The 26,267-nt window shown below is 40.5% G+C and overlaps 2 protein-coding genes and 1 long non-coding RNA gene across 3 annotated transcripts; all 3 read right to left on the bottom strand.

The window, feature by feature from the left end:
• Window positions 1-570: 570 nt before the first annotated feature.
• LOC127532928 (uncharacterized) lies at window positions 571-1,430 on the bottom strand. The gene is made up of 2 exons (XR_007940575.1): window positions 1,012-1,430; window positions 571-908 (listed from the first exon to the last, which is right to left on the bottom strand). It is a non-coding gene; the product is annotated as an uncharacterized LOC127532928 (long non-coding RNA).
• A 4,169-nt stretch (window positions 1,431-5,599) lies between these two features.
• On the bottom strand, window positions 5,600-7,302 carry LOC127532930 (TOG array regulator of axonemal microtubules protein 1-like). The gene is made up of 3 exons (XM_051944833.1): window positions 7,065-7,302; window positions 6,794-6,952; window positions 5,600-6,674 (listed from the first exon to the last, which is right to left on the bottom strand). The coding sequence occupies exons 1-3, from the start codon at window positions 7,268-7,270 to the stop codon at window positions 6,530-6,532; spliced, it is 510 nt and encodes a 169-aa protein (XP_051800793.1). The 5' UTR covers window positions 7,271-7,302; the 3' UTR covers window positions 5,600-6,529.
• A 12,095-nt stretch (window positions 7,303-19,397) lies between these two features.
• On the bottom strand, window positions 19,398-21,971 carry LOC127532929 (TOG array regulator of axonemal microtubules protein 1-like). Its single transcript, XM_051944832.1, has 5 exons — window positions 21,609-21,971; window positions 21,241-21,346; window positions 20,863-21,104; window positions 20,592-20,750; window positions 19,398-20,472 (listed from the first exon to the last, which is right to left on the bottom strand). The coding sequence occupies exons 1-5, from the start codon at window positions 21,926-21,928 to the stop codon at window positions 20,328-20,330; spliced, it is 972 nt and encodes a 323-aa protein (XP_051800792.1). The 5' UTR covers window positions 21,929-21,971; the 3' UTR covers window positions 19,398-20,327.
• Window positions 21,972-26,267: the final 4,296 nt, after the last annotated feature.

Here is a 26,267-nt window from a genome sequence, read left to right as displayed (position 1 = left end):
TTGGAGTTATTCTTTTATGTCACCTGGGGCCTATTTCACGAAGCAGGTTTAGTGAAAACTCTGAGTTTGTTAACCCTGAAATGAGGGAAACTCAGAGTTTTCCATTTCACGAAGCGAGGTAACTCTAACCAGGGAATGCGGGGTAACTCGAGCCTGTTTCACAAAGAGGGGTAACTTCAACTCTCGGTCAGTTACCGCAGTAACAGACTCTATGAGTTGAACCTGGTCGCCAGCAGGTTTATCTGAGAAAACCTCGAGTTTCTTTCCGTCTCCGCCCTCTTTCAGCCACACATAGGCCTGCTGAAAGCCCGTTTCCAGAGCCTACGTCTCCTCAGGGTGACCCCTGAGAGGGCCTGTGATATTACTGTGGCATGTGTTGTTCTTCATAATATTACCACTATTAGAGGAGAGCAACACCCTGCCCTACAAACTGAAGACCCAGATGATGAGCCCATCCACCTGCAGCTATCCAGGACAGCAGAGCAGTCAGAGACACCGTATGCAATAATCACTTTAGAGTTTAAGTCACCATCATCATCACCACCACAGCAAATAAAGACATGATACACATTTCATTTGCTCTTCTTTATTTCCTACAAATAAACAGATAGTTCAGTTCATGTTCCAGTAGTTAACATAATTCACCTGTGACCATCACCACCTCTAACTTGTGCTCCAGTATTTCAATTTCCAGATCTGCCCTCCTAATCTGTTTTTGGATTTTTCTCAGCAAATGCAGTTTGTAAATCTGTTTTACTGATAACTGGGAATACATAGAGGACATTAAATTATACAGTTGCACATGAATTCCACAGAATGAAGCTCTGGTGTTTCCTGAACATCCATCTCACTGTGTCAGTCTGTGCAGTGGAAGCTGAGGAACCATCCTGCTGCTGTCCAGCCATGCTCTGTTAAAAAGGATGAGAATGTGCAACACTTCAGTGTAGGCTAAATGTCACACTCTATATTCCACCCAAAATGTGAATGAGAAGAGAACTATCAGTAACATACCTCTGTATGCCTTTCTGGATCCCCCTCTGTAAAGGCAGCAGACACAGTTTCATCCTCTTCATCCTAGATCAGTGACATGTTTCAGTACATTTAAACTACCATTTGGAGAAATCTTTGGAGTGTTGCCTACTTACAATTACAAGATGTGTGTGTGTGTATATATATATCTATATATATATGTGCATCCATGACCTTTTATACCACCGTTTTACAGGCATCTGCTTTCTTTCTGTTGGCTGAGCAGAAGTCTATGTTAGTTTAAATAGGCTTAATTATTTAACAGGACATGATATGGATGCAGACATTTAGGCTGTGTGTGGATAAAACAACTGCACAGTCAAACAGCCACTTAATATTTAGGCTACTTTACAATGTAAAACATGATCAACATGAAGTACCTCCATGAAATAATGCCGAGGTCTGACCTATTTGAACAGTGTTTTTATATTTCATCTTAAGCTGCTGCCCCGTCGGGATTTCACCTAAATGAAATAACTTACTCGGCTGCCATTCAGACAGTTATTCCCTGTAATATTATTACGATGACAAAGGACTACATTTAAACTTACGCATTGATCCAGGCAGCAGTGTTCTCCACGCCGTCTCTCTCTCTTTTACAGCTGCAGCGGTGTTGCACTTCTTTCTAAAAACGTGATCAAACTCGCCAGATGAGCGCGTTAAAAACTTCCAGTTCAAGAACGCAGCCTTGCGCTTCCCCGTTTCCATGGTGACTCGTCGAATCGGGGTTCCATTGATGCTGTCTTTTCAGACTTGCGGTGCACGCGCGTAACTCCGGGTCAAACTACTCCGAGTTGATTAACTCAACTCAAATCAGCCGTTGTGAAACCGAAAACTCAGAGTTTTCTATCTCAGAGTAGATCAACTCAGAGTTGTGGAAGAAACTCAGAGTTTGTAAAACCTGCTTCGTGAAATAGGCCCCTGGTATTGGAGATGTTTGAAGCCGTCAGGGCCGGCCCAAGCCTTCAGTGGGCCCTAAGCGAAATGTACCTTGGGGGCCCCCCACAAACGACTTCAGTGCAAATTCTGAATATATGTCAACAGTGTTTCCCCTTGGTTGAAATGGCTGTGAGGTGGTAGGTTGCGCTGGAGGCGCGAAGCAACTAGGGGGGTCCAGGGGCATGCCCCCCCGTAGAAATGTTGAAAATCAAGATGCAAAATGGGGCATTCTGGCACAATTTGGAGCACATTTTGTTGTATTTGTAGCCATTTCCAAAAACTAAATGAAATAAAATTTTCATGTTTCTTTTCTAGAAATTAGTGATAGGGAGAAAATATGACAAATATAAACCCACTTGTCCTTGCGATCAAAACATGTCAACTAGTCCAGTCTGTTATTTTCTGGTCAGATTTCCACAAGCCATTCCAAAATGCCACATCAGTTCTTTTTACAAATTTGAAAAAGATGACAAAGGACTTGAATCTGGAATCAAGTGGTGACTTTTACTTTTTTTCTAAAAACAACTACATGTTAGGTACCAAATTCCCGCTTCATTTTTATTTAGAATAAAAAGGTTATGTCATGACCTTCATTTTACTTAAAATGTGAAAGAAAACTTCAACTCTGGGTGAACAACTGGTTTTCTGAAGGAGTTAGTTCTGTTTTCAAAACTGTTACCTTTTTGAACACAGAACTAGAATTTGAACACAAAATTTGTTTTGCCATTGAATGATGTAATTTCGGGCACTCTATAAATCATTTTATCAAAAGAAACTAGGAACTTTATATTCCGTTGAAATCATTTGTCTTGTTCGTAAGAACGGGTTTTGTCGTGCCTAAATGTTTTAACGGGAGCCATTTTTGCAGTCACTGTCAATTCGTATCGCTGGTCAAGTAGTGATGGGCAGATGAGACCTCATCGTGTGTGTCACACTTTTCCCTCATTGTATCATTCATGTATCACGCAGTGTCGGTTTGACTAATTGGTGCCTCGAGTGGATTAAGAAATGTACTGCAGCCAATGAACAATAAAGTTTGAAACAATTTGTGATGAATGAGCTTGACTGAAGGTAATGCAACTATTTTTTAAACTGTATGTCTAAAAATAAATACAAATAGACTTGAAAGTGTTTTTGTTTGATCGAGAAAGTAGGCCTACATGTGATAAATTGAATGCTATATTATCATTAAAATGTAGGCTTCAGTGCTTTGTGCCTGTTGTGACCACAGTCAATGTCAAGTGTTGTTTATAATTTTCTCAATAAACCCAGTTGTGTTACCATGCAGGAAATCATACTGGTAGTAATTTTTAAGCCCCAAAATTATAATTCATAGCATGTATTTCAGCAGTTTTTATGCTTTTACTTTACAGCAAATGCCTCTTTACTTTCACTTCACTGAATTACTTTTACATTTATTGGGGTAAATTTTGACCCAATTTACTTTTACTCAAGTAATGTAATCAAGTTCTTTGATCATTACTGACTATGTTGATGTTGGAAGTTCATTTAGATGTTTTTTTTTAAAGTTTCCTTTATCTTTTAACAGAAATTACCTGTAAGGTTGCTTAGCTTACTTTTTATTACAAATGATTGTAAAACAGAGTATAAAAGTACAGATTGGCATGCCAGAAAAACATATTTTCATATTTGAAAAGGCACATGACATGTTTATATGGTTTTATAACATACATAAAAAAACAAGTTCTCTAGAACACTAAAATCTTTGCTTTCTTTTTGCTTTTTCTGCTCTCTTTCTCTTTTCATCTGTGTGTAATAATGAACCCGCAAATGTGAGTCGCGCTGTGTACGTTAAAGCCGTGTACAGAGAACGGAAGGATGGATATTGGTTGTTTGTTGGACAAATGTGTTTATATTTCCCGCTGTGGTAATCACATCTGAAAGTGGTTTATACCGGCGGATTCGTGAGAATTTAAGCTTTCCATCGGTGTATAATGTTTCTATCATCGAGTTGGCAGTGTTGTTCTATTTCGAAAAATGCTAATGTAAATATCAAAACGGCCCGCCCGCGGGCCGCTGAACCTTAACGGGTTTTAATTCCGGTTATGTTTAGAGTCGAGGATTTAGATCATTTTGGTTTAAGTGAAGGGATTTGTTATATATTAAAGGTTAGAAAATGTAATTGCAATTACCAAATATCCAACCGGAGGAGAAAAAGGCACCGTGGCAAACAAGACTCAGACTGAGCCCTAAACTTGATGCTCACAACATTTATCAAAACAAAAAAGTCATACAACCTACCTTTATCCTTGTTTTTCTTTTCCTGCTCCTCCAACCGTTTTCTCTTTCTTTTTTGTGGCCCTGAGAGGTACATTTTCTTGGACAGCAACATTTCTGTTTGCTTCTGTCCGCCATTGAGCAATGACACTGTCACTCTAACTGTCACTGAACTTGAGCAGCCGCTAAGGTATTCTGCCGCAGGAGTAACTAGGTCCACTTATTGATACCATCGAAGGTTGACATACTTGGCAGCCTAGCTGGCATTAGAAAATTATACCAAAATTATTGTTGTACAACCCGGAACAATGGTTATTCATTGTTGTGTTTTTTTTTCTAAATTTTTTTACAATTACACTTGCTTTTTATTAAGGACTCTGGGGGGCCCCCTGGTGGTGGTGGGCCCTAAGCGACCGCTTAACTCGCTTATGCCTTGGGCCGGCTCTGGAAGCTGTCCAGAGATGAAGACAACAAAAGAAGTGGAAATTTTAGTTGAAATGTTCGCTGTATCAGAACTTACTCAAAAAAGCTGTATCCGTCTCTGATTCTACGCATCAGCTCTTCTTCAGAAAAATCAAAAAACACCTTGAGAATGTGTGAAAATGGCAACTTTTAAAAATGTTTTCTCAAATTTTGCTGTTTCCATTTTCTATTGTGACACTTCCAACATGAAAAAAATGCATCACAGATGTGATTAATAATTCATATTGTGTTAGAATATGTGAATAATAATGTTAAAATAACACAATATTATGTTAAAAATGTTGCATATTAGTAAAATACATGATAAAGTTTGCTAATGATAACTGCTACTTCCATGTGGGAAATGAAAGTGTTTTTCTAATTATGATTTGACAGAACATGGTCTGGTGGTAATAAACATTTTATTATTAACATGATTTTGGTTTTTATCGTAAAGCACCTTGTGATTTTGTAGCTGTGAAACGTGCTCTAGAATTAAATTTTACTTACAGCAAAAGTAATTGCAGTTAAAATGCTCACTATATCAGAACTCATTTAAAAAAGCTCTTTCCAGCTGTCATTCTGTGCAACAACGCTTTCAAAAGAGTTAAAAAAAAAACAAAAAAAACACACCTCTGGCAAGTGTAAAACGGCAATTTTTAAAATGTTTTCTCAAATTTTGCTGTTGAAATATATTTGAAAAACATATTATGTTAAAATATGCTGCGTATCAGTAAAATATATGACATTTACAAAGGCTGGTACTCATCTCCTATTACTCTAAGTAAAGCTTTTGTTCATTTTAATATTACAGAATATGGTCAGGTGGTAATAAACATTTTTAAGTTAACATGCACTGTTTTTATTATATTGGATCAGTTCTCTATAGCTGATGTGCAACAAGAATATCAAGTTGAGTTAATGTGCATTTTAATTTACTTTTGCACCTAATCTTACCAATAGCAGTAATCTAGAGCCAAGATGGATCCTATTCTGTCCTGCTGAGCTTGTTGGTGGATGCAGCTGTAACGTCTGCAGCATTAGAGCTGCTGGTGCTCTGGCTGAAACTAACTTCACTGCCGTGCCGTGCACTGCCAAGGCATGCTTTGTTTTTAAAAAGTCTTCAAAATGCACACTCTTTTTAGAGCCACAAACTGTAAAAATGGAAAGAGTGGTTCAACTTTCCGACTGTTTGTAATAAATGCCATCAGTTTTGTGTGGTTACATAGAGAAAACCAGTTGAAAATAAGCTTAAAATTGTCAGATTTCATTGTAGTCACTTTCTTTAAAACGTCAAATTTAAAAATTCACCAAAAATAACGATGGAAATTGTGAAAAAAGAAACCCAAAGATTCTCTGCTCTGCACAGCAACTGAGAAGCCACGACTGACTCAGGGCAGATGTGAGCATCAACCATGTGACCAGAATCCAGACACTTTTGGGGTGAACCTTTCAGTTCATTTTCAATCAATTTTATTCACCAGTTCAAATGTGTGATCTCAAGAGACTTCACTTAGAAAAGTAAAGACAAAATTATAGAGAGAAATCCAACAAATCCAGTTTCCTTTGGATTCCCTGTCTGAGCAAGCACTTGGCGACAGTGGGGAGGTAAAACTCCCTTTTTCAGGAAGAACCCTCCGGCAGAACCAGGCTCAGACAAGGCGGCCATCTGCCTCGACCGGTTGGGGTGAGGGGAAAGGGGGATAATAGATAGAGAGAATATGATAGTAGATAGAAAACAAACTCATGAGATCAAAACACAAGAGAACAATCAACCCAGCGAAGGATACTGAGGTCATGATGACTGACAGCAAGAATGAGGCTTTTCTTGTTGTCCTGTGTGGTGAACAACACCCTGGATTCATATATGGATTTTGATATTCTTCACCACATTCCTCAGGACCTTCTCCAGTGAGTGGCGATCTTTTTCCGCCACATTTTTCTGCCACAGCTTCATGAAGTCCCTGTGGAGGGCCAGTTTCTGAAGGATGGCACGTCCATGAGGCCTGTACAGATGCATGTTTCTTATTTAACACTTTAGTGAGTAAACACAAGACTGAACAAAGAGGAGACACAAACCAGAAAGCAGCAAGTCTGACCTCAGTGAGCTACAGTGATAACTGACCTGACTTCAGCAGCAGCATCCAGAGACATCTTACTGACAGCAGTGAGGAAGCGCTGGGTGAAGCTCTGCCTTGCTGTCAGGACTTTAGTCGCTCCCAGTCTGTCAGCCAGCAGGTGGAGCAGACGAGCAGTGCTGGCTCTTACTGCAGGGCTCAGGTGGCTGACGAAGGACAAACACAACCAAATTCACTATGTGATGACGATTTGACTTCTTTTGATTGCTGGTGCTACTACACTTGTTCATAAACCATCATCCTCCACTGTGCTCTTACCTCTGCCCTGTATTCAGCAGAACAGGCAGCACTCGACCAGGGCTGCAATTCTGCACCAGAGCCTCCAAGGCCTCACTGGCCTGCTGCTGGAGAAAGGCATTTCCACACGCCTGTGAGATTTTCAGCAGCAGAGCCTGACCTGTCCAATTTGCCTCAGTGTCCATGCCCTTCTGTAGGTGGACATAAAGACAGCGGATGGTGTCCATGGCTGCACAAGCCACTGAGGGGCGTAGGTTTTTAACCTAGAGACCAAGAATGAACAGCAGTCAGTAATCATACTTGTAACACAATGGACTGATGTGCCGTGGACTCTTACAGACACATGTGGACAAAGACGAGCAGCAGGAAAAGAGACAGAGTGGAAAATGTTTTCAGTACCTCTTCTATCACAACCAGACAGACTTCATGCAGTTTCGGCATTAGTGTGTCTGGGTGGTGTTGCGCCAGAGCTGGGATGCATCGCAGCCCTTTAACCTTCGTCATCCTGTGTTGGAAAAAAAACCAAACAGTTACTCATGTGTCCGACACTTTGAAGCTCCAGCACGTTCAGTGTCCATTACTGAGCTGTGTAAAGTAGCTGCTGGCAGTTTGTCAAGTCACTGGACCAATTAAAGAACCAAACTCAGATCAGAGCTCTTTGACAATAAACCGTTTTGTTGTAGCCGACACACCTTAACACGGTTAAAGTAAAAGTTGCTGTCACTGCAGGCAGAAATGTGTCTGCTGTCTGCAGTTACAATCTTACCAGTCATCTGAGCTGAGCTGTTTGAAGCACAGAGACAGACTCTCTGCAGGGTTAGAGAGCGGCTGCAGATCGTCCTGATTCTGACTTTCTGCTGTCTGGAAGCTGCAGGTAACATCTGTCCTCTGGTCCCTGCTGACTGTCTTTGCAGGCCGCACAGACCTCCCATGAGTTGCTCTCTTCTTTGGTAGGGAGGGTTTTGGAGGAGGAGCTGGAGTGAGAGGTGCTACTACAGGTTTCCTTGTAGCTGGTGCTGGTTGTCGTGGCAACAGGGCAGCAGAGTTACCCTGTAGTTTCTTGACTTTTTCTGCGACCGCCTCCATATGATGTTGAGCCGTCGTCAGGAGTCTGCGTCCACCAGCTACTTCTTTATCTGTTTAAATTAAGCCAATTACGCATTTTGTTTGTTTACATGTGAGAATGGACAAAGAATAAAACGGTACAAACTAAAAGAAAAAGAAATGTATGTTTGTCACTAAGTCAACTGACATTTTAGTGACAAGCAATATGTAATCACTGGTATCAAAACTGTAAAAGTGTCTGTCTTGCACAGTGAAGGCTTTTAGTTTCTGTACTGTAAGTACATATACATCAGTAATTGTAGTTAAAGCAAGAATTTGAAGGTATTAATCAAGGTGTAATAAGGTTTTTCAACTGGTATTTCTACTTGTCCTAAAATAATCCATCAACAATATGGACTAAAATCTGGTTAGAAAACACATTTAGGTCGTTTGAGACTCAGTTGTAGCCTTAAATGTCTTCAGCTGTGTCGTTGTGACTTTCAGTTTGTCTAATGATGAACTGACCTGGTCCCCTGAGCTTCGTCGTCATCACAGAGAGACGGTTTGCTCTTGTTTTGGGTAGAGGAGCTGATGGTGGTGGGGGAGGGGATGGGGTGTAGATGAGCGGGATGTTCTTCAGCTCACGGGGAGTGTGAGCATCCACCATGCTGAGGGAGTCCTCAGAGCTCACAGAAGCTGATGGGCTGGAGATGTGGTCTCTGCCTGGATTCAGCTGGTACCCCTCCCCGTACAGGGTGTCTGGACTCCTCTGACATCTCTTCATCTCCTCTGTGTCCTCCTTCATCAAATTAGGAAGACTGACTGATGAAGCGGGTCTCATCCTCCTTCGTTGGAGCGGTGATGCAGGCCTGCATCTGAGAGCATCTGGGGGTGGAGGTGAAGGGAGGGGGTCCTGTTGGCTGCAGAGTCCCAGCCTCCGCAGCACAGAGTTGGTTCGTGCTAACTCTGCAGCACGCAGCCTCTGTGTTTGAAGGAGGAAAGCCTCCTTCTTAGCCTCATCCAAGTCCACAATTCTGGACTGGCTATTGACTCCAGGACACGCTGTACTCTGTGATTTAAAAAAAAAGATTAATTTCAAGTGTGAACTTAATTGAGGTTAAATATTATGACAGGATTTTGCTACTGGTTTGACTTGAGCTTGTTCAACAAGCTGAATTCTCAGCTTTAAGGGCAAATGTTACACTGTCACACTCGTTCCAACACAACACAGTTGAAATGCTTATCAGAGGATGTAAGAATCCCTGAATTAATTCAATATGAACTTCACATTTCTATTGCTGTTGGGTTTATTCAATGCTCATTTACTGTTTCATGCTCTCCGTCATAGTGGCGAGCTGCATGCTTTCATGGTTCAATCTATAACTATATGTTAGACGCAGAACCTGAAACAAAAACTGATAGAAAGCTATTTATTTTGCTTTGTATAAATGTAAGATGTGCCATTGTTATTCTACAGGATTTTATCTATAATGTCACATAAATTATAATACATTTACCATTCGGCACCATTCGGGCTCCTTTGTAGCCACGTGCTCTTCAGTGTTGTTTTCAACACATTCCAGCACTGTTCCATAGCTTCCACCTACCAGTTCTTTCACCAACGTGTAGTCTGTTGGGTCTCTGAAACGCTGCCTTGTGGTACTCCCCTCGGAGGAAGATGATGTGGATGAACTTTGAATGTTCATTTTTATCTTCTCACAGAAGACTGAAGGTGAAACAGACACAAAAGAGAGCCACAATCTATGGATGTCTTGTTAAACCATTGGTCATCTACCACACTGTTGTGATCTCACTTTTCTATCATATTTGCTAAATATTGAACCAATTATCATAAAACAACAGCACTGAGTGTTACAACCTGTTCTGACTCACGGATTTCATTACAAATTGGACAGAGTTGTAGAAAAATAGACTTTAAAACTTCCTTCTGAATGTTTCCTCTGGTGTTTGCTTCATCAAGCAGAGCAGTGAAGTCACTTACCTCAAAAATGTTGGCTTCTTTGGATTTTGATGAAAGGTTGATGAGTTTTATCTCGATGTCCTGCTAATTTCAAGTAGTCCTGTTGTCCTCCTGAAATCCGTAAGACACTGTCCCCAACTGTCTGCACACTGACACTTATATGCAGCATGAATTCCAGAATGTCCCATTCTGAACTATTTTTAGGGGTGTTCATTCTGCATAGAAACCATTGCATATCTTGACAACGGTACTTCAGATCATGCTCAAACTTGGTAGGGGTATTGCAGGGGTCCTGAGGAAGTGCAGTGGGGAGTTTGAATCAGATTGGATGAATGGTGGCGGATTTTCAATGCAATGAAATCAAGGTAATCACATTCTGACAGCAGTCTGAGCACTACTTCGTTTAAATGTAAACAAAGCAGCAGTTATTTTTTAAACTTTTAACTGTCATATTTACTGTACAGAAAGCACACAGTGGATGGGTTTGGGTTCATGTCAAATGCTGAAACACTGGTGTACTCATTTTATATGAGGAATATGGCTTTCCAAAGGGGAAAAAAAAATGTTTTCTTGTCTCAACTTGGAGTTAGTTGAGCTTTTGCAGAAAACATGTTGGGGGTAAATTATGTTGAAGTACAATTTAAAATGTTACATCTCATATAATGTAAGATCTGTCTCCATTTGTTCATGTATGACCTGATGGGCTGAAAAGTCCTTCTGTGGATCTTCATCTGCCACCTGACGTATGAACTGGCCCTTCTTTCTCCTACAGCTCTCTCCAAATCCTTCAGAGAAGCTGAAGTCCTGTCTGTCTTCCACTAGTCTCAAAATTAAAATGTCACATCATTTTGGTTCTAACATGTAAAAATACCAAATAAAAGTAATAATGTCATTATTTACCAATAATCAAATTTGCCTTCATCACAAAAATACATCATCCAGGCGGTACTGGTGTGAAGCAATCCAGCACCGCCGAGAAAGGCGTGAAGTGAGCAAGCGCTCGTATTTAGGGGAGCCTGTGCATACTTCACATTACGGTAATATGGAACTGCGGGAAATCTGCCAGTTTCCACAGACTCATTCCACCTCACTCTTGAAGTAGACCAGTCCAGGAAGACCCCCACTCAATTTGGGGTCATTCTGATGTGCCATTTTGAAATAAAATGCCTTTAAAATCTTCATGTCTATAGTATATTATTGCAGGCGATTGAAATTGCAGCATACTTTGACATTAATTTTCTCTAAAATTCTACAGTAAAATCAGGTGATATTGTACATGGTGGTAGCTGGGATGACCCCTGACAAGGCCACAATGAGAGATCTTTGTCACCGCCTAAGGATTTCCAGATATGGACAGTCAAAATCTGTATAACAGCATGTATTTGCAGCGGACGTCTCTCAGCCTGGCGGCTCAGCGTCTGTGATCGTATTACACGGAATAGCCGCGCAACGCCCAGAGTGCGGGCGCCTCACTTGACCGCAGTCTATTTTTCTGTCTGTCTCTCTACTTACCTGTCAAATAAAGCTAATAAAAAGGAGAAAAAAAATAACAATTATTCACAGCTATTGGTAGTCATAAGTATATATAAGTGGAAAGGTGTTCAGTCAAGAGGCAGTTTTTACTCTGAGAGGGAATCTGCAGATGGAACTTAGCGTGGAATAATCCAGCAAGATGATCTATTTGGTCTGTTTTTATTCATTCTTATTTTATTGTTTCACATCTTGAGTTGTGAGATCTTGTTTGAAACAGCAGCTAGCTATATAGTTCAAGGGTGGGCTCGTTAAGGTTTTGTAGAATAAATATAATAGTCTCTATTATTGTTCTACGTCTTTAGAAATAAAAAAACCTTTTTGTGTTCTGTAAAGTCAGTGCATTTAATTTACAATGCATTGATTCTATAGAATACAATGTTGATTAACTTGCAATGTCCCAGTAAAATAAATAAATCCTGAATATCGGGTGAAAAATTAGATGAAGCATATCGACGTTCTGAAGGCTGGAATGTGAAACCTCTGGTTAGAATGTGGTTAGATAGTTTATATGATGTCATTGTTTTATTTAAAGTCTGTTTAAAAGTAGAACAACTCAGGTCCAACTGGTTCATCGCAGTAAGCTTTGAAAACGGTATTAGAACTTCTCTTGGTGTTTTTGTCGGACTGAGGCCACAGACTGTCACCAGTTAATCTGATGGAGATCGTCACACTGCCGCAGTGAAGCGATATTTCCACTCCGTTAGGTGGAAGTCCTCATTAAACCGAGTATTTTACTGGTAGACGGAACAGCCGTGAGTCCAAACAGAGCAATAATGACAATGTTAAAGCTGACAACAAAAACATTTCGGAACAGTTTATTGACGTCTGTGTGTTTTGAACAGGCATCAGTACAGTCACCTATGCTATGTGTTGCTCACTGTCGCTCACTGAATATCACCAGTTGATGGGAACACCAGTTAATCTTGAACACCGGACTACTCGTCGCCATCTGCTTGCACGTCGAGTCTCCAATGGTCTCCAGTCAAATCGAGTTGTAGTTGGGGTCCGTGACGTCACTTACCCGCTCCACTTGAGATTGCTTTTGCGTTTGAATTATGAGACACATTTTGCGGGGTGAGCACGAAAACGAAAAAGCATTTCTGAGTTTGCTTTTGCTTTTTCATTTAGTCACAAAATGAGCAGTGTTGAAGAAGAAAATGAAATTGCATTTTGGAATATTGATTTTTAATTTCATTTTTGAGTCAAATAGTGCAGCCATGACTTTGAAATGCAAAAGCATTTCTGCTAATACTTTTGAATTTGAGTTTTGAGTCACATTCGCTTCCATAGAAAACTGCTAGTTTCCACAGACTCATAAAAGATTAAAGATGAATGTGTTACAATCTACCAGAAGGATAATGACAAAAATTGGTGTTGAACGCTCTGCTTTAATTTGAATTTCTCAGTTAAAATGCGTAGATAAAAACATTCCTTTAAGTTCTTTGTATCACAGCATATCAATAAGAAACTCATTACAGTTTTCAATGATTTTGAATGTCTTTTATGAGTGTAGTTAGTATTTAGATCAGTGTATATGCTTGTATTTACCATATCGGAGGCTAGAAAATTGTATTGACGTACCTATTAAAAACCCATGGATATCTCACATAAAGCTGCCCCTTGTGCATGTCTATCATACAGGAATGGTTACTAGGGATATTGTCCTTAACAAAAATGCATATGAGAATTTGCCCCCCAAAGTGGTACCGATGACCCCAATTTTAGCCACTTGGCTCATGGACTAATATGCTACATGTATAACTCTACCAGCCCATCTATTCCGTATACGTTTTACATCCGGGGTTGTCAGGTGGGTTTCTTGAAGGAAAATTATCTTGGACTTAAGCTCTTTAATTCTAGTCATGACCTGTTTTAGTTTCGTAACATTTTTTAGTCCCCTAACATTCCAGCTGGTGATTTTAAAGTCATAGTTTCTTTGTGCACCTGCCTGCTCCATATTTCTTAAAGGTAACATAGACAGGATAAATAGAAAACACTGCTGTTGTGCTGAGCACACGAAACGTAAATAGAAAAGAAACAATTAAAACATACATAATAATACACATATTGAACTATAAGTTCCCCTCGCTCCCTTACTCAGTAAAAACAACTGAGGGGCTTGTGCTGATCCACTCTTCTGGGGAGCAGCTAAACTATGGAAGCCTGCACCATTAAACATGTCACGTAATAAATGCTTCACCCTATTACTTCAACTCAAAAAAAGCCAACTGTTATCCGTCGTCATAAGTACTCATTCTTACATAACCTCCTCATAGAACTACTTAACAAAGAGAGGTGGTCACATCTACAGTATTTGAAGCTGCCAAGATGTATAAAGCAGAGATGAGAGGTAGACCGAGCAACAGGTGATCACCTCTAACAAGTACTTACATATATTAACTTATCAATCAGTCTGTCAACGTCCATTACTCATCCTAAATGTAAAGGTGAACCATTCTTACCACTGCTTTAGTTAGGATCTCTATCAAGTCCTCGAGAAAAGTCCTCTGCTTCTTTAGGTGTTGAAAAGAGACATACTGTCTCGTTGTGGAGGACCCTCATTCGGCATGGGTTGAACTGAAAACCGCGGATCATTCCTTTATCCGTGAATTTCTTCCTGACGGCGTTGAAGGCGCTGCGCTGTCTCACTGTTTCAGCTGAGAGATCCTGGGCGAAGAAAAGTTTGCTTCCTTCATGTATGATATCACGGTACCTGGTCAACTCACTCCCCGGTTAGGTTTAGGGATAGGGTATTTCAGCTTTCAGTGTAAAAGGATATCATCCATGGATTTCAGCTAGTTATAGGTAAGTAACCCAAGCATATGGGGAGTGAGTTTTCTGGGGAGTGAGTTGACCAGTATCCGATATCACGCTGCTTAGCGGAGCGGAAAACCAACTCCCGGTCTTGAAGCTGTGAGAATCGGATCAGGACCGCTCTGCCCTGGTCTGGTTTCAGCGGAGCTAGGGTGTGATGAGCTCGCTCTAGTACGAAGGATCTCCTGGTGCCCAGCTCCAGCCATTTCAGTAGCATGGATTGTATGAACTCCGTCAGCAGCTGGCCTCCATCTGCCTCCTCGCGGAGACCAAACAGTCGCAGATTCTTCCGTCGGCCGTGGTTCTCCAGGTCCTCAGCCTTGGTTTCCAGGTATGCAAGTCGCGTCATCGCGCTTCTCAGTTCCGTTGCGGTCTTTCCCAATTGTTCTTTGGTTGACCTTATCCGGTTTTCAGCCTCATCCACCCTTGTAGTGTTAGAAGCCACATTCTTTTTCACTTCTGATGTTTTGCTTTCTAAAGCTGCAACAGAGTTGGCCACCTTGTCGAGGCGGTCGTCAATAGAGCTCAGTCTGGAGGACAATCCTCCAAACTCTGAGCGGAGTAGCTTTAGCTCAGCTAGCACCGCCGCTATGTCCGCCATGTTGCTAGCAGCCTCCTCGTTTTGTTGGGCTTGTGGAGAGTTAGTTCTCTGTTTTTGCGGGCCGTTCTTGCGAGAGAAAATATCGCAGTCTTTGACTGTTGTCGTTTTGGACATGGTCCATAGAAGATTCGTATGACCAAATTAGGGTTTAAAGGATATTCGGTGCAGGATGGTACGGAGCATTAACGCTGAGCAGACACCTCCTTCTGCGGCTCCGTAGCGCCCCCACCAGGGCAAAAGTTTTCCACATTTACCACCATTAACAAACACATTTATGGCAGATTCGTCCAGCTTTCTATTGGAGGGTTTATAAAGATAAACGACATGACAGCACAATGTGAAGACCAAATATCTTGATCCAACTCTGGTGGCTGGGTGCAGTATAAGTCAGAACAAACCTGTTTTCTCCAGCTGTACTGATGGAAATAGCATTTCAGTACAATTGTCAAGTAAATTTGAAAGTTTTAAAATATGAAAAAAATGTACAATAGAAAATGTAAGGTAGGTTTGCTTCCATCACCTGCTCTAAGGCGAATGAACTTGGCTCCATAGCGTTGTTAGAAGCTGTTGGAATTGGTAATGTCACATATAAACTGAATAGAAGTAGGCATAAACAAAAAACTTCAAAGAGGAAGAAGAAAGGAATCAAATTTTGCCCTTTTATGAGAAAAAAAATGGAGATAAGTCTTCAGGAACCATTTTAAATCAAGAAAGCTGGAGTTATTCTTTTGTGTCACCTGGTATTGGAGATGTTTGAAGCCGTCAGGGCCGGCCCAAGCCTTCAGTGGGCCCTAAGCGAAATGTACCTTGGGGGCCCCCCACAAACGACTTCAGTGCAAATTCTGAATATATGTCAACAGTGTTTCCCCTTGGTTGAAATGGCTGTGAGGTGGTAGGTTGCGCTGGAGGCGCGAAGCAACTAGGGGGGTCCAGGGGCATGCCCCCCCGTAGAAATGTTGAAAATCAAGATGCAAAATGGGGCATTCTGGCACAATTTGGAGCACATTTTGTTGTATTTGTAGCCATTTCCAAAAACTAAATTAAATAAAATTTTCATGTTTCTTTTCTAAAAATTAGTGATAGGGAGAAAATATGACAAATATAAACCCACTTGTCCTTGCGATCAAAACATGTCAACTAGTCCAGTCTGTTATTTTCTGGTCAGATTTCCACAAGCCATTCCAAAATGCCACATCAGTTCTTTTTACAAATTTGAAAAAGATGACAAAGGACTTGAATCTGGAATCAAGTGGTGACTTTTACTTTTTTTCTAAAAACAACTACATGTTAGGTACCAAATTCCCACTTCATTTTTATTTAGAATAAAAAGGTTATGTCATGACCTTCATTTTACTTAAAATGTGAAAGAAAACTTCAACTCTGGGTGAACAACTGGTTTTCTGAAGGAGTTAGTTCTGTTTTCAAAACTGTTACCTTTTTGAACACAGAACTAGAATTTGAACACAAAATTTGTTTTGCCATTGAATGATGTAATTTCGGGCACTCTATAAATCATTTTATCAAAAGAAACTAGGAACTTTATATTCCGTTGAAATCATTTGTCTTGTTCGTAAGAACGGGTTTTGTCGTGCCTAAATGTTTTAACGGGAGCCATTTTTGCAGTCACTGTCAATTCGTATCGCTGGTCAAGTAGTGATGGGCAGATGAGACCTCATCGTGTGTGTCACACTTTTCCCTCATTGTATCATTCATGTATCACGCAGTGTCGGTTTGACTAATTGGTGCCTCGAGTGGATTAAGAAATGTACTGCAGCCAATGAACAATAAAGTTTGAAACAATTTGTGACGAATGAGCTTGACTGAAGGTAATGCAACTATTTTTTAAACTGTATGTCTAAAAATAAATACAAATAGACTTGAAAGTGTTTTTGTTTGATAGAGAAAGTAGGCCTACATGTGATAAATTGAATGCTATATTATCATTAAAATGTAGGCTTCAGTGCTTTGTGCCTGTTGTGACCACAGTCAATGTCAAGTGTTGTTTATAATTTTCTCAATAAACCCAGTTGTGTTACCATGCAGGAAATCATACTGGTAGTAATTTTTAAGCCCCAAAATTATAATTCATAGCATGTATTTCAGCAGTTTTTATGCTTTTACTTTACAGCAAATGCCTCTTTACTTTCACTTCACTGAATTACTTTTACATTTATTGGGGTAAATTTTGACCCAGTTTACTTTTACTCAAGTAATGTAATCAAGTTCTTTGATCATTACTGACTATGTTGATGTTGGAAGTTCATTTAGATGTTTTTTTTTAAAGTTTCCTTTATCTTTTAACAGAAATTACCTGTAAGGTTGCTTAGCTTACTTTTTATTACAAATGATTGTAAAACAGAGTATAAAAGTACAGATTGGCATGCCAGAAAAACATATTTTCATATTTGAAAAGGCACATGACATGTTTATATGGTTTTATAACATACATAAAAAAACAAGTTCTCTAGAACACTAAAATCTTTGCTTTCTTTTTGCTTTTTCTGCTCTCTTTCTCTTTTCATCTGTGTGTAATAATGAACCCGCAAATGTGAGTCGCGCTGTGTACGTTAAAGCCGTGTACAGAGAACGGAAGGATGGATATTGGTTGTTTGTTGGACAAATGTGTTTATATTTCCCGCTGTGGTAATCACATCTGAAAGTGGTTTATACCGGCGGATTCGTGAGAATTTAAGCTTTCCATCGGTGTATAATGTTTCTATCATCGAGTTGGCAGTGTTGTTCTATTTCGAAAAATGCTAATGTAAATATCAAAACGGCCCGCCCGCGGGCCGCTGAACCTTAACGGGTTTTAATTCCGGTTATGTTTAGAGTCGAGGATTTAGATCATTTTGGTTTAAGTGAAGGGATTTGTTATATATTAAAGGTTAGAAAATGTAATTGCAATTACCAAATATCCAACCGGAGGAGAAAAAGGCACCGTGGCAAACAAGACTCAGACTGAGCCCTAAACTTGATGCTCACAACATTTATCAAAACAAAAAAGTCATACAACCTACCTTTATCCTTGTTTTTCTTTTCCTGCTCCTCCAACCGTTTTCTCTTTCTTTTTTGTGCCCCTGAGAGGTACATTTTCTTGGACAGCAACATTTCTGTTTGCTTCTGTCCGCCATTGAGCAATGACACTGTCACTCTAACTGTCACTGAACTTGAGCAGCCGCTAAGGTATTCTGCCGCAGGAGTAACTAGGTCCACTTATTGATACCATCGAAGGTTGACATACTTGGCAGCCTAGCTGGCATTAGAAAATTATACCAAAATTATTGTTGTACAACCCGGAACAATGGTTATTCATTGTTGTGTTTTTTTTTCTAAATTTTTTTACAATTACACTTGCTTTTTATTAAGGACTCTGGGGGGCCCCCTGGTGGTGGTGGGCCCTAAGCGACCGCTTAACTCGCTTATGCCTTGGGCCGGCTCTGGAAGCTGTCCAGAGATGAAGACAACAAAAGAAGTGGAAATTTTAGTTGAAATGTTCGCTGTATCAGAACTTACTCAAAAAAGCTGTATCCGTCTCTGATTCTACGCATCAGCTCTTCTTCAGAAAAATCAAAAAACACCTTGAGAATGTGTGAAAATGGCGACTTTTAAAAATGTTTTCTCAAATTTTGCTGTTTCCATTTTCTATTGTGACACTTCCAACATGAAAAAATGCATCACAGATGTGATTAATAATTCATATTGTGTTAGAATATGTGAATAATAATGTTAAAATAACACAATATTATGTTAAAAATGTTGCATATTAGTAAAATACATGATAAAGTTTGCTAATGATAACTGCTACTTCCATGTGGGAAATGAAAGTGTTTTTCTAATTATGATTTGACAGAACATGGTCTGGTGGTAATAAACATTTTATTATTAACATGATTTTGTTTTTTATCGTAAAGCACCTTGTGATTTTGTAGCTGTGAAACGTGCTCTAGAATTAAATTTTACTTACAGCAAAAGTAATTGCAGTTAAAATGCTCACTATATCAGAACTCATTTAAAAAAGCTCTTTCCAGCTGTCATTCTGTGCAACAACGCTTTCAAAAGAGTTAAAAAAAAACACACACACACCTCTGGCAAGTGTAAAACGGCAATTTTTAAAATGTTTTCTCAAATTTTGCTGTTGAAATATATTTGAAAAACATATTATGTTAAAATATGCTGCGTATCAGTAAAATATATGACATTTACAAAGGCTGGTACTCATCTCCTATTACTCTAAGTAAAGCTTTTGTTCATTTTAATATTACAGAATATGGTCAGGTGGTAATAAACATTTTTAAGTTAACATGCACTGTTTTTATTATATTGGATCAGTTCTCTATAGCTGATGTGCAACAAGAATATCAAGTTGAGTTAATGTGCATTTTAATTTACTTTTGCACCTAATCTTACCAATAGCAGTAATCTAGAGCCAAGATGGATCCTATTCTGTCCTGCTGAGCTTGTTGGTGGATGCAGCTGTAACGTCTGCAGCATTAGAGCTGCTGGTGCTCTGGCTGAAACTAACTTCACTGCCGTGCCGTGCACTGCCAAGGCATGCTTTGTTTTTAAAAAGTCTTCAAAATGCACACTCTTTTTAGAGCCACAAACTGTAAAAATGGAAAGAGTGGTTCAACTTTCCGACTGTTTGTAATAAATGCCATCAGTTTTGTGTGGTTACATAGAGAAAACCAGTTGAAAATAAGCTTAAAATTGTCAGATTTCATTGTAGTCACTTTCTTTAAAACGTCAAATTTAAAAATTCACCAAAAATAACGATGGAAATTGTGAAAAAAGAAACCCAAAGATTCTCTGCTCTGCACAGCAACTGAGAAGCCACGACTGACTCAGGGCAGATGTGAGCATCAACCATGTGACCAGAATCCAGACACTTTTGGGGTGAACCTTTCAGTTCATTTTCAATCAATTTTATTCACCAGTTCAAATGTGTGATCTCAAGAGACTTCACTTAGAAAAGTAAAGACAAAATTATAGAGAGAAATCCAACAAATCCAGTTTCCTTTGGATTCCCTGTCTGAGCAAGCACTTGGCGACAGTGGGGAGGTAAAACTCCCTTTTTCAGGAAGAACCCTCCGGCAGAACCAGGCTCAGACAAGGCGGCCATCTGCCTCGACCGGTTGGGGTGAGGGGAAAGGGGGATAATAGATAGAGAGAATATGATAGTAGATAGAAAACAAACTCATGAGATCAAAACACAAGAGAACAATCAACCCAGCGAAGGATACTGAGGTCATGATGACTGACAGCAAGAATGAGGCTTTTCTTGTTGTCCTGTGTGGTGAACAACACCCTGGATTCATATATGGATTTTGATATTCTTCACCACATTCCTCAGGACCTTCTCCAGTGAGTGGCGATCTTTTTCCGCCACATTTTTCTGCCACAGCTTCATGAAGTCCCTGTGGAGGGCCAGTTTCTGAAGGATGGCACGTCCATGAGGCCTGTACAGATGCATGTTTCTTATTTAACACTTTAGTGAGTAAACACAAGACTGAACAAAGAGGAGACACAAACCAGAAAGCAGCAAGTCTGACCTCAGTGAGCTACAGTGATAACTGACCTGACTTCAGCAGCAGCATCCAGAGACATCTTACTGACAGCAGTGAGGAAGCGCTGGGTGAAGCTCTGCCTTGCTGTCAGGACTTTAGTCGCTCCCAGTCTGTCAGCCAGCAGGTGGAGCAGACGAGCAGTGCTGGCTCTTACTGCAGGGCTCAGGTGGCTGACGAAGGACAAACACAACCAAATTCACTATGTGATGACGATTTGACTTCTTTTGATTGCTGGTGCTACTACACTTGTTCATAAACCATCATCCTCCACTGTGCTCTTACCTCTGCCCTGTATTCAGCAGAACAGGCAGCACTCGACCAGGGCTGCAATTCTGCACCAGAGCCTCCAAGGCCTCACTGGCCTGCTGCTGGAGAAAGGCATTTCCACACGCCTGTGAGATTTTCAGCAGCAGAGCCTGACCTGTCCAATTTGCCTCAGTGTCCATGCCCTTCTGTAGGTGGACATAAAGACAGCGGATGGTGTCCATGGCTGCACAAGCCACTGAGGGGCGTAGGTTTTTAACCTAGAGACCAAGAATGAACAGCAGTCAGTAATCATACTTGTAACACAATGGACTGATGTGCCGTGGACTCTTACAGACACATGTGGACAAAGACGAGCAGCAGGAAAAGAGACAGAGTGGAAAATGTTTTCAGTACCTCTTCTATCACAACCAGACAGACTTCATGCAGTTTCGGCATTAGTGTGTCTGGGTGGTGTTGCGCCAGAGCTGGGATGCATCGCAGCCCTTTAACCTTCGTCATCCTGTGTTGGAAAAAAAAAACAAACAGTTACTCATGTGTCCGACACTTTGAAGCTCCAGCACGTTCAGTGTCCATTACTGAGCTGTGTAAAGTAGCTGCTGGCAGTTTGTCAAGTCACTGGACCAATTAAAGAACCAAACTCAGATCAGAGCTCTTTGACAATAAACCGTTTTGTTGTAGCCGACACACCTTAACACGGTTAAAGTAAAAGTTGCTGTCACTGCAGGCAGAAATGTGTCTGCTGTCTGCAGTTAGAATCTTACCAGTCATCTGAGCTGAGCTGTTTGAAGCACAGAGACAGACTCTCTGCAGGGTTAGAGAGCGGCTGCAGATCGTCCTGATTCTGACTTTCTGCTGTCTGGAAGCTGCAGGTAACATCTGTCCTCTGGTCCCTGCTGACTGTCTTTGCAGGCCGCACAGACCTCCCATGAGTTGCTCTCTTCTTTGGTAGGGAGGGTTTTGGAGGAGGAGCTGGAGTGAGAGGTGCTACTACAGGTTTCCTTGTAGCTGGTGCTGGTGGTCGTGGCAACAGGGCAGCAGAGTTACCCTGTAGTTTCTTGACTTTTTCTGCGACCGCCTCCATATGATGTTGAGCCGTCGTCAGGAGTCTGCGTCCACCAGCTACTTCTTTATCTGTTTAAATTAAGCCAATTACGCATTTTGTTTGTTTACATCTGAGAATGGACAAAGAATAAAACGGTACAAACTAAAAGAAAAAGAAATGTATGTTTGTCACTAAGTCAACTGACATTTTAGTGACAAGCAATATGTAATCACTGGTATCAAAACTGTAAAAGTGTCTGTCTTGCACAGTGAAGGCTTTTAGTTTCTGTACTGTAAGTACATATACATCAGTAATTGTAGTTAAAGCAAGAATTTGAAGGTATTAATCAAGGTGTAATAAGGTTTTTCAACTGGTATTTCTACTTGTCCTAAAATAATCCATCAACAATATGGACTAAAATCTGGTTAGAAAACACATTTAGGTCGTTTGAGACTCAGTTGTAGCCTTAAATGTCTTCAGCTGTGTCGTTGTGACTTTCAGTTTGTCTAATGATGAACTGACCTGGTCCCCTGAGCTTCGTCGTCATCACAGAGAGACGGTTTGCTCTTGTTTTGGGTAGAGGAGCTGATGGTGGTGGGGGAGGGGATGGGGTGTAGATGAGCGGGATGTTCTTCAGCTCACGGGGAGTGTGAGCATCCACCATGCTGAGGGAGTCCTCAGAGCTCACAGAAGCTGATGGGCTGGAGATGTGGTCTCTGCCTGGATTCAGCTGGTACCCCTCCCCGTACAGGGTGTCTGGACTCCTCTGACATCTCTTCATCTCCTCTGTGTCCTCCTTCATCAAATTAGGAAGACTGACTGATGAAGCGGGTCTCATCCTCCTTCGTTGGAGCGGTGATGCAGGCCTGCATCTGAGAGCATCTGGGGGTGGAGGTGAAGGGAGGGGGTCCTGTTGGCTGCAGAGTCCCAGCCTCCGCAGCACAGAGTTGGTTCGTGCTAACTCTGCAGCACGCAGCCTCTGTGTTTGAAGGAGGAAAGCCTCCTTCTTAGCCTCATCCAAGTCCACAATTCTGGACTGGCTATTGACTCCAGGACACGCTGTACTCTGTGATTTAAAAAAAAAGATTAATTTCAAGTGTGAACTTAATTGAGGTTAAATATTATGACAGGATTTTGCTACTGGTTTGACTTGAGCTTGTTCAACAAGCTGAATTCTCAGCTTTAAGGGCAAATGTTACACTGTCACACTCGTTCCAACACAACACAGTTGAAATGCTTATCAGAGGATGTAAGAATCCCTGAATTAATTCAATATGAACTTCACATTTCTATTGCTGTTGGGTTTATTCAATGCTCATTTACTGTTTCATGCTCTCCGTCATAGTGGCGAGCTGCATGCTTTCATGGTTCAATCTATAACTATATGTTAGACGCAGAACCTGAAACAAAAACTGATAGAAAGCTATTTATTTTGCTTTGTATAAATGTAAGATGTGCCATTGTTATTCTACAGGATTTTATCTATAATGTCACATAAATTATAATACATTTCCCATTCGGCACCATTCGGGCTCCTTTGTAGCCACGTGCTCTTCAGTGTTGTTTTCAACACATTCCAGCACTGTTCCATAGCTTCCACCTACCAGTTCTTTCACCAACGTGTAGTCTGTTGGGTCTCTGAAACGCTGCCTTGTGGTACTCCCCTCGGAGGAAGATGATGTGGATGAACTTTGAATGTTCATTTTTATCTTCTCACAGAAGACTGAAGGTAAAACAGACACAAAAGAGAGCCACAATCTATGGATGTCTTGTTAAACCATTGGTCATCTACCACACTGTTGTGATCTCACTTTTCTATCATATTTGCTAAATATTGAACCAATTATCATAAAACAACAGCACTGAGTGTTACAACCTGTTCTGACTCACGGATTTCATTACAAATTGGACAGAGTTGTAGAAAAATAGACTTTAAAACTTCCTTCTGAATGTTTCCTCTGGTGTTTGCTTCATCAAGCAGAGCAGTGAAGTCACTTACCTCAAAAATGTTGGCTTCTTTGGATTTTGATGAAAGGTTGATGGGTTTTATCTCGATGTCCTGCTAATTTCAAGTAGTCCTGTTGTCCTCCTGAAATCCGTAAGACACTGTCCCCAACTGTCTGCACACTGACACTTATATGCAGCATGAATTCTAGAATGTCCCATTCTGAACTATTTTTAGGGGTGTTCATTCTGCATAGAAACCATTGCATATCTTGACAACGGTACTTCAGATCATGCTCAAACTTGGTAGGGGTATTGCAGGGGTCCTGAGGAAGTGCAGTGGGGAGTTTGAATCAGATTGGATGAATGGTGGCGGATTTTCAATGCAATGAAATCAAGGTAATCACATTCTGACAGCAGTCTGAGCACTACTTCGTTTAAATGTAAACAAAGCAGCAGTTATTTTTTAAACTTTTAACTGTCATATTTACTGTACAGAAAGCACACAGTGGATGGGTTTGGGTTCATGTCAAATGCTGAAACACTGGTGTACTCATTTTATATGAGGAATATGGCTTTCCAAAGGGGAAAAAAAAATGTTTTCTTGTCTCAACTTGGAGTTAGTTGAGCTTTTGCAGAAAACATGTTGGGGGTAAATTATGTTGAAGTACAATTTAAAATGTTACATCTCATATAATGTAAGATCTGTCTCCATTTGTTCATGTATGACCTGATGGGCTGAAAAGTCCTTCTGTGGATCTTCATCTGCCACCTGACGTATGAACTGGCCCTTCTTTCTCCTACAGCTCTCTCCAAATCCTTCAGAGAAGCTGAAGTCCTGTCTGTCTTCCACTAGTCTCAAAATTAAAATGTCACATCATTTTGGTTCTAACATGTAAAAATACCAAATAAAAGTAATAATGTCATTATTTACCAATAATCAAATTTGCCTTCATCACAAAAATACATCATCCAGGCGGTACTGGTGTGAAGCAATCCAGCACCGCCGAGAAAGGCGTGAAGTGAGCAAGCGCTCGTATTTAGGGGAGCCTGTGCATACTTCACATTACGGTAATATGGAACTGCGGGAAATCTGCCAGTTTCCACAGACTCATTCCACCTCACTCTTGAAGTAGACCAGTCCAGGAAGACCCCCACTCAATTTGGGGTCATTCTGATGTGCCATTTTGAAATAAAATGCCTTTAAAATCTTCATGTCTATAGTATATTATTGCAGGCGATTGAAATTGCAGCATACTTTGACATTAATTTTCTCTAAAATTCTACAGTAAAATCAGGTGATATTGTACATGGTGGTAGCTGGGATGACCCCTGACAAGGCCACAATGAGAGATCTTTGTCACCGCCTAAGGATTTCCAGATATGGACAGTCAAAATCTGTATAACAGCATGTATTTGCAGCGGACGTCTCTCAGCCTGGCGGCTCAGCGTCTGTGATCGTATTACACGGAATAGCCGCGCAACGCCCAGAGTGCGGGCGCCTCACTTGACCGCAGTCTATTTTTCTGTCTGTCTCTCTACTTACCTGTCAAATAAAGCTAATAAAAAGGAGAAAAAAATAACAATTATTCACAGCTATTGGTAGTCATAAGTATATATAAGTGGAAAGGTGTTCAGTCAAGAGGCAGTTTTTACTCTGAGAGGGAATCTGCAGATGGAACTTAGCGTGGAATAATCCAGCAAGATGATCTATTTGGTCTGTTTTTATTCATTCTTATTTTATTGTTTCACATCTTGAGTTGTGAGATCTTGTTTGAAACAGCAGCTAGCTATATAGTTCAAGGGTGGGCTCGTTAAGGTTTTGTAGAATAAATATAATAGTCTCTATTATTGTTCTACGTCTTTAGAAATAAAAAAACCTTTTTGTGTTCTGTAAAGTCAGTGCATTTAATTTACAATGCATTGATTCTATAGAATACAATGTTGATTAACTTGCAATGTCCCAGTAAAATAAATAAATCCTGAATATCGGGTGAAAAATTAGATGAAGCATATCGACGTTCTGAAGGCTGGAATGTGAAACCTCTGGTTAGAATGTGGTTAGATAGTTTATATGATGTCATTGTTTTATTTAAAGTCTGTTTAAAAGTAGAACAACTCAGGTCCAACTGGTTCATCGCAGTAAGCTTTGAAAACGGTATTAGAACTTCTCTTGGTGTTTTTGTCGGACTGAGGCCACAGACTGTCACCAGTTAATCTGATGGAGATCGTCACACTGCCGCAGTGAAGCGATATTTCCACTCCGTTAGGTGGAAGTCCTCATTAAACCGAGTATTTTACTGGTAGACGGAACAGCCGTGAGTCCAAACAGAGCAATAATGACAATGTTAAAGCTGACAACAAAAACATTTCGGAACAGTTTATTGACGTCTGTGTGTTTTGAACAGGCATCAGTACAGTCACCTATGCTATG

The sequence above is a fragment of the Acanthochromis polyacanthus genome, unplaced genomic scaffold, assembly GCF_021347895.1.
Source record: "Acanthochromis polyacanthus isolate Apoly-LR-REF ecotype Palm Island unplaced genomic scaffold, KAUST_Apoly_ChrSc contig4, whole genome shotgun sequence".
NCBI lineage: Eukaryota > Metazoa > Chordata > Actinopteri > Pomacentridae > Acanthochromis > Acanthochromis polyacanthus.
This window is presented reverse-complemented; position numbering and strand designations above follow the sequence as displayed.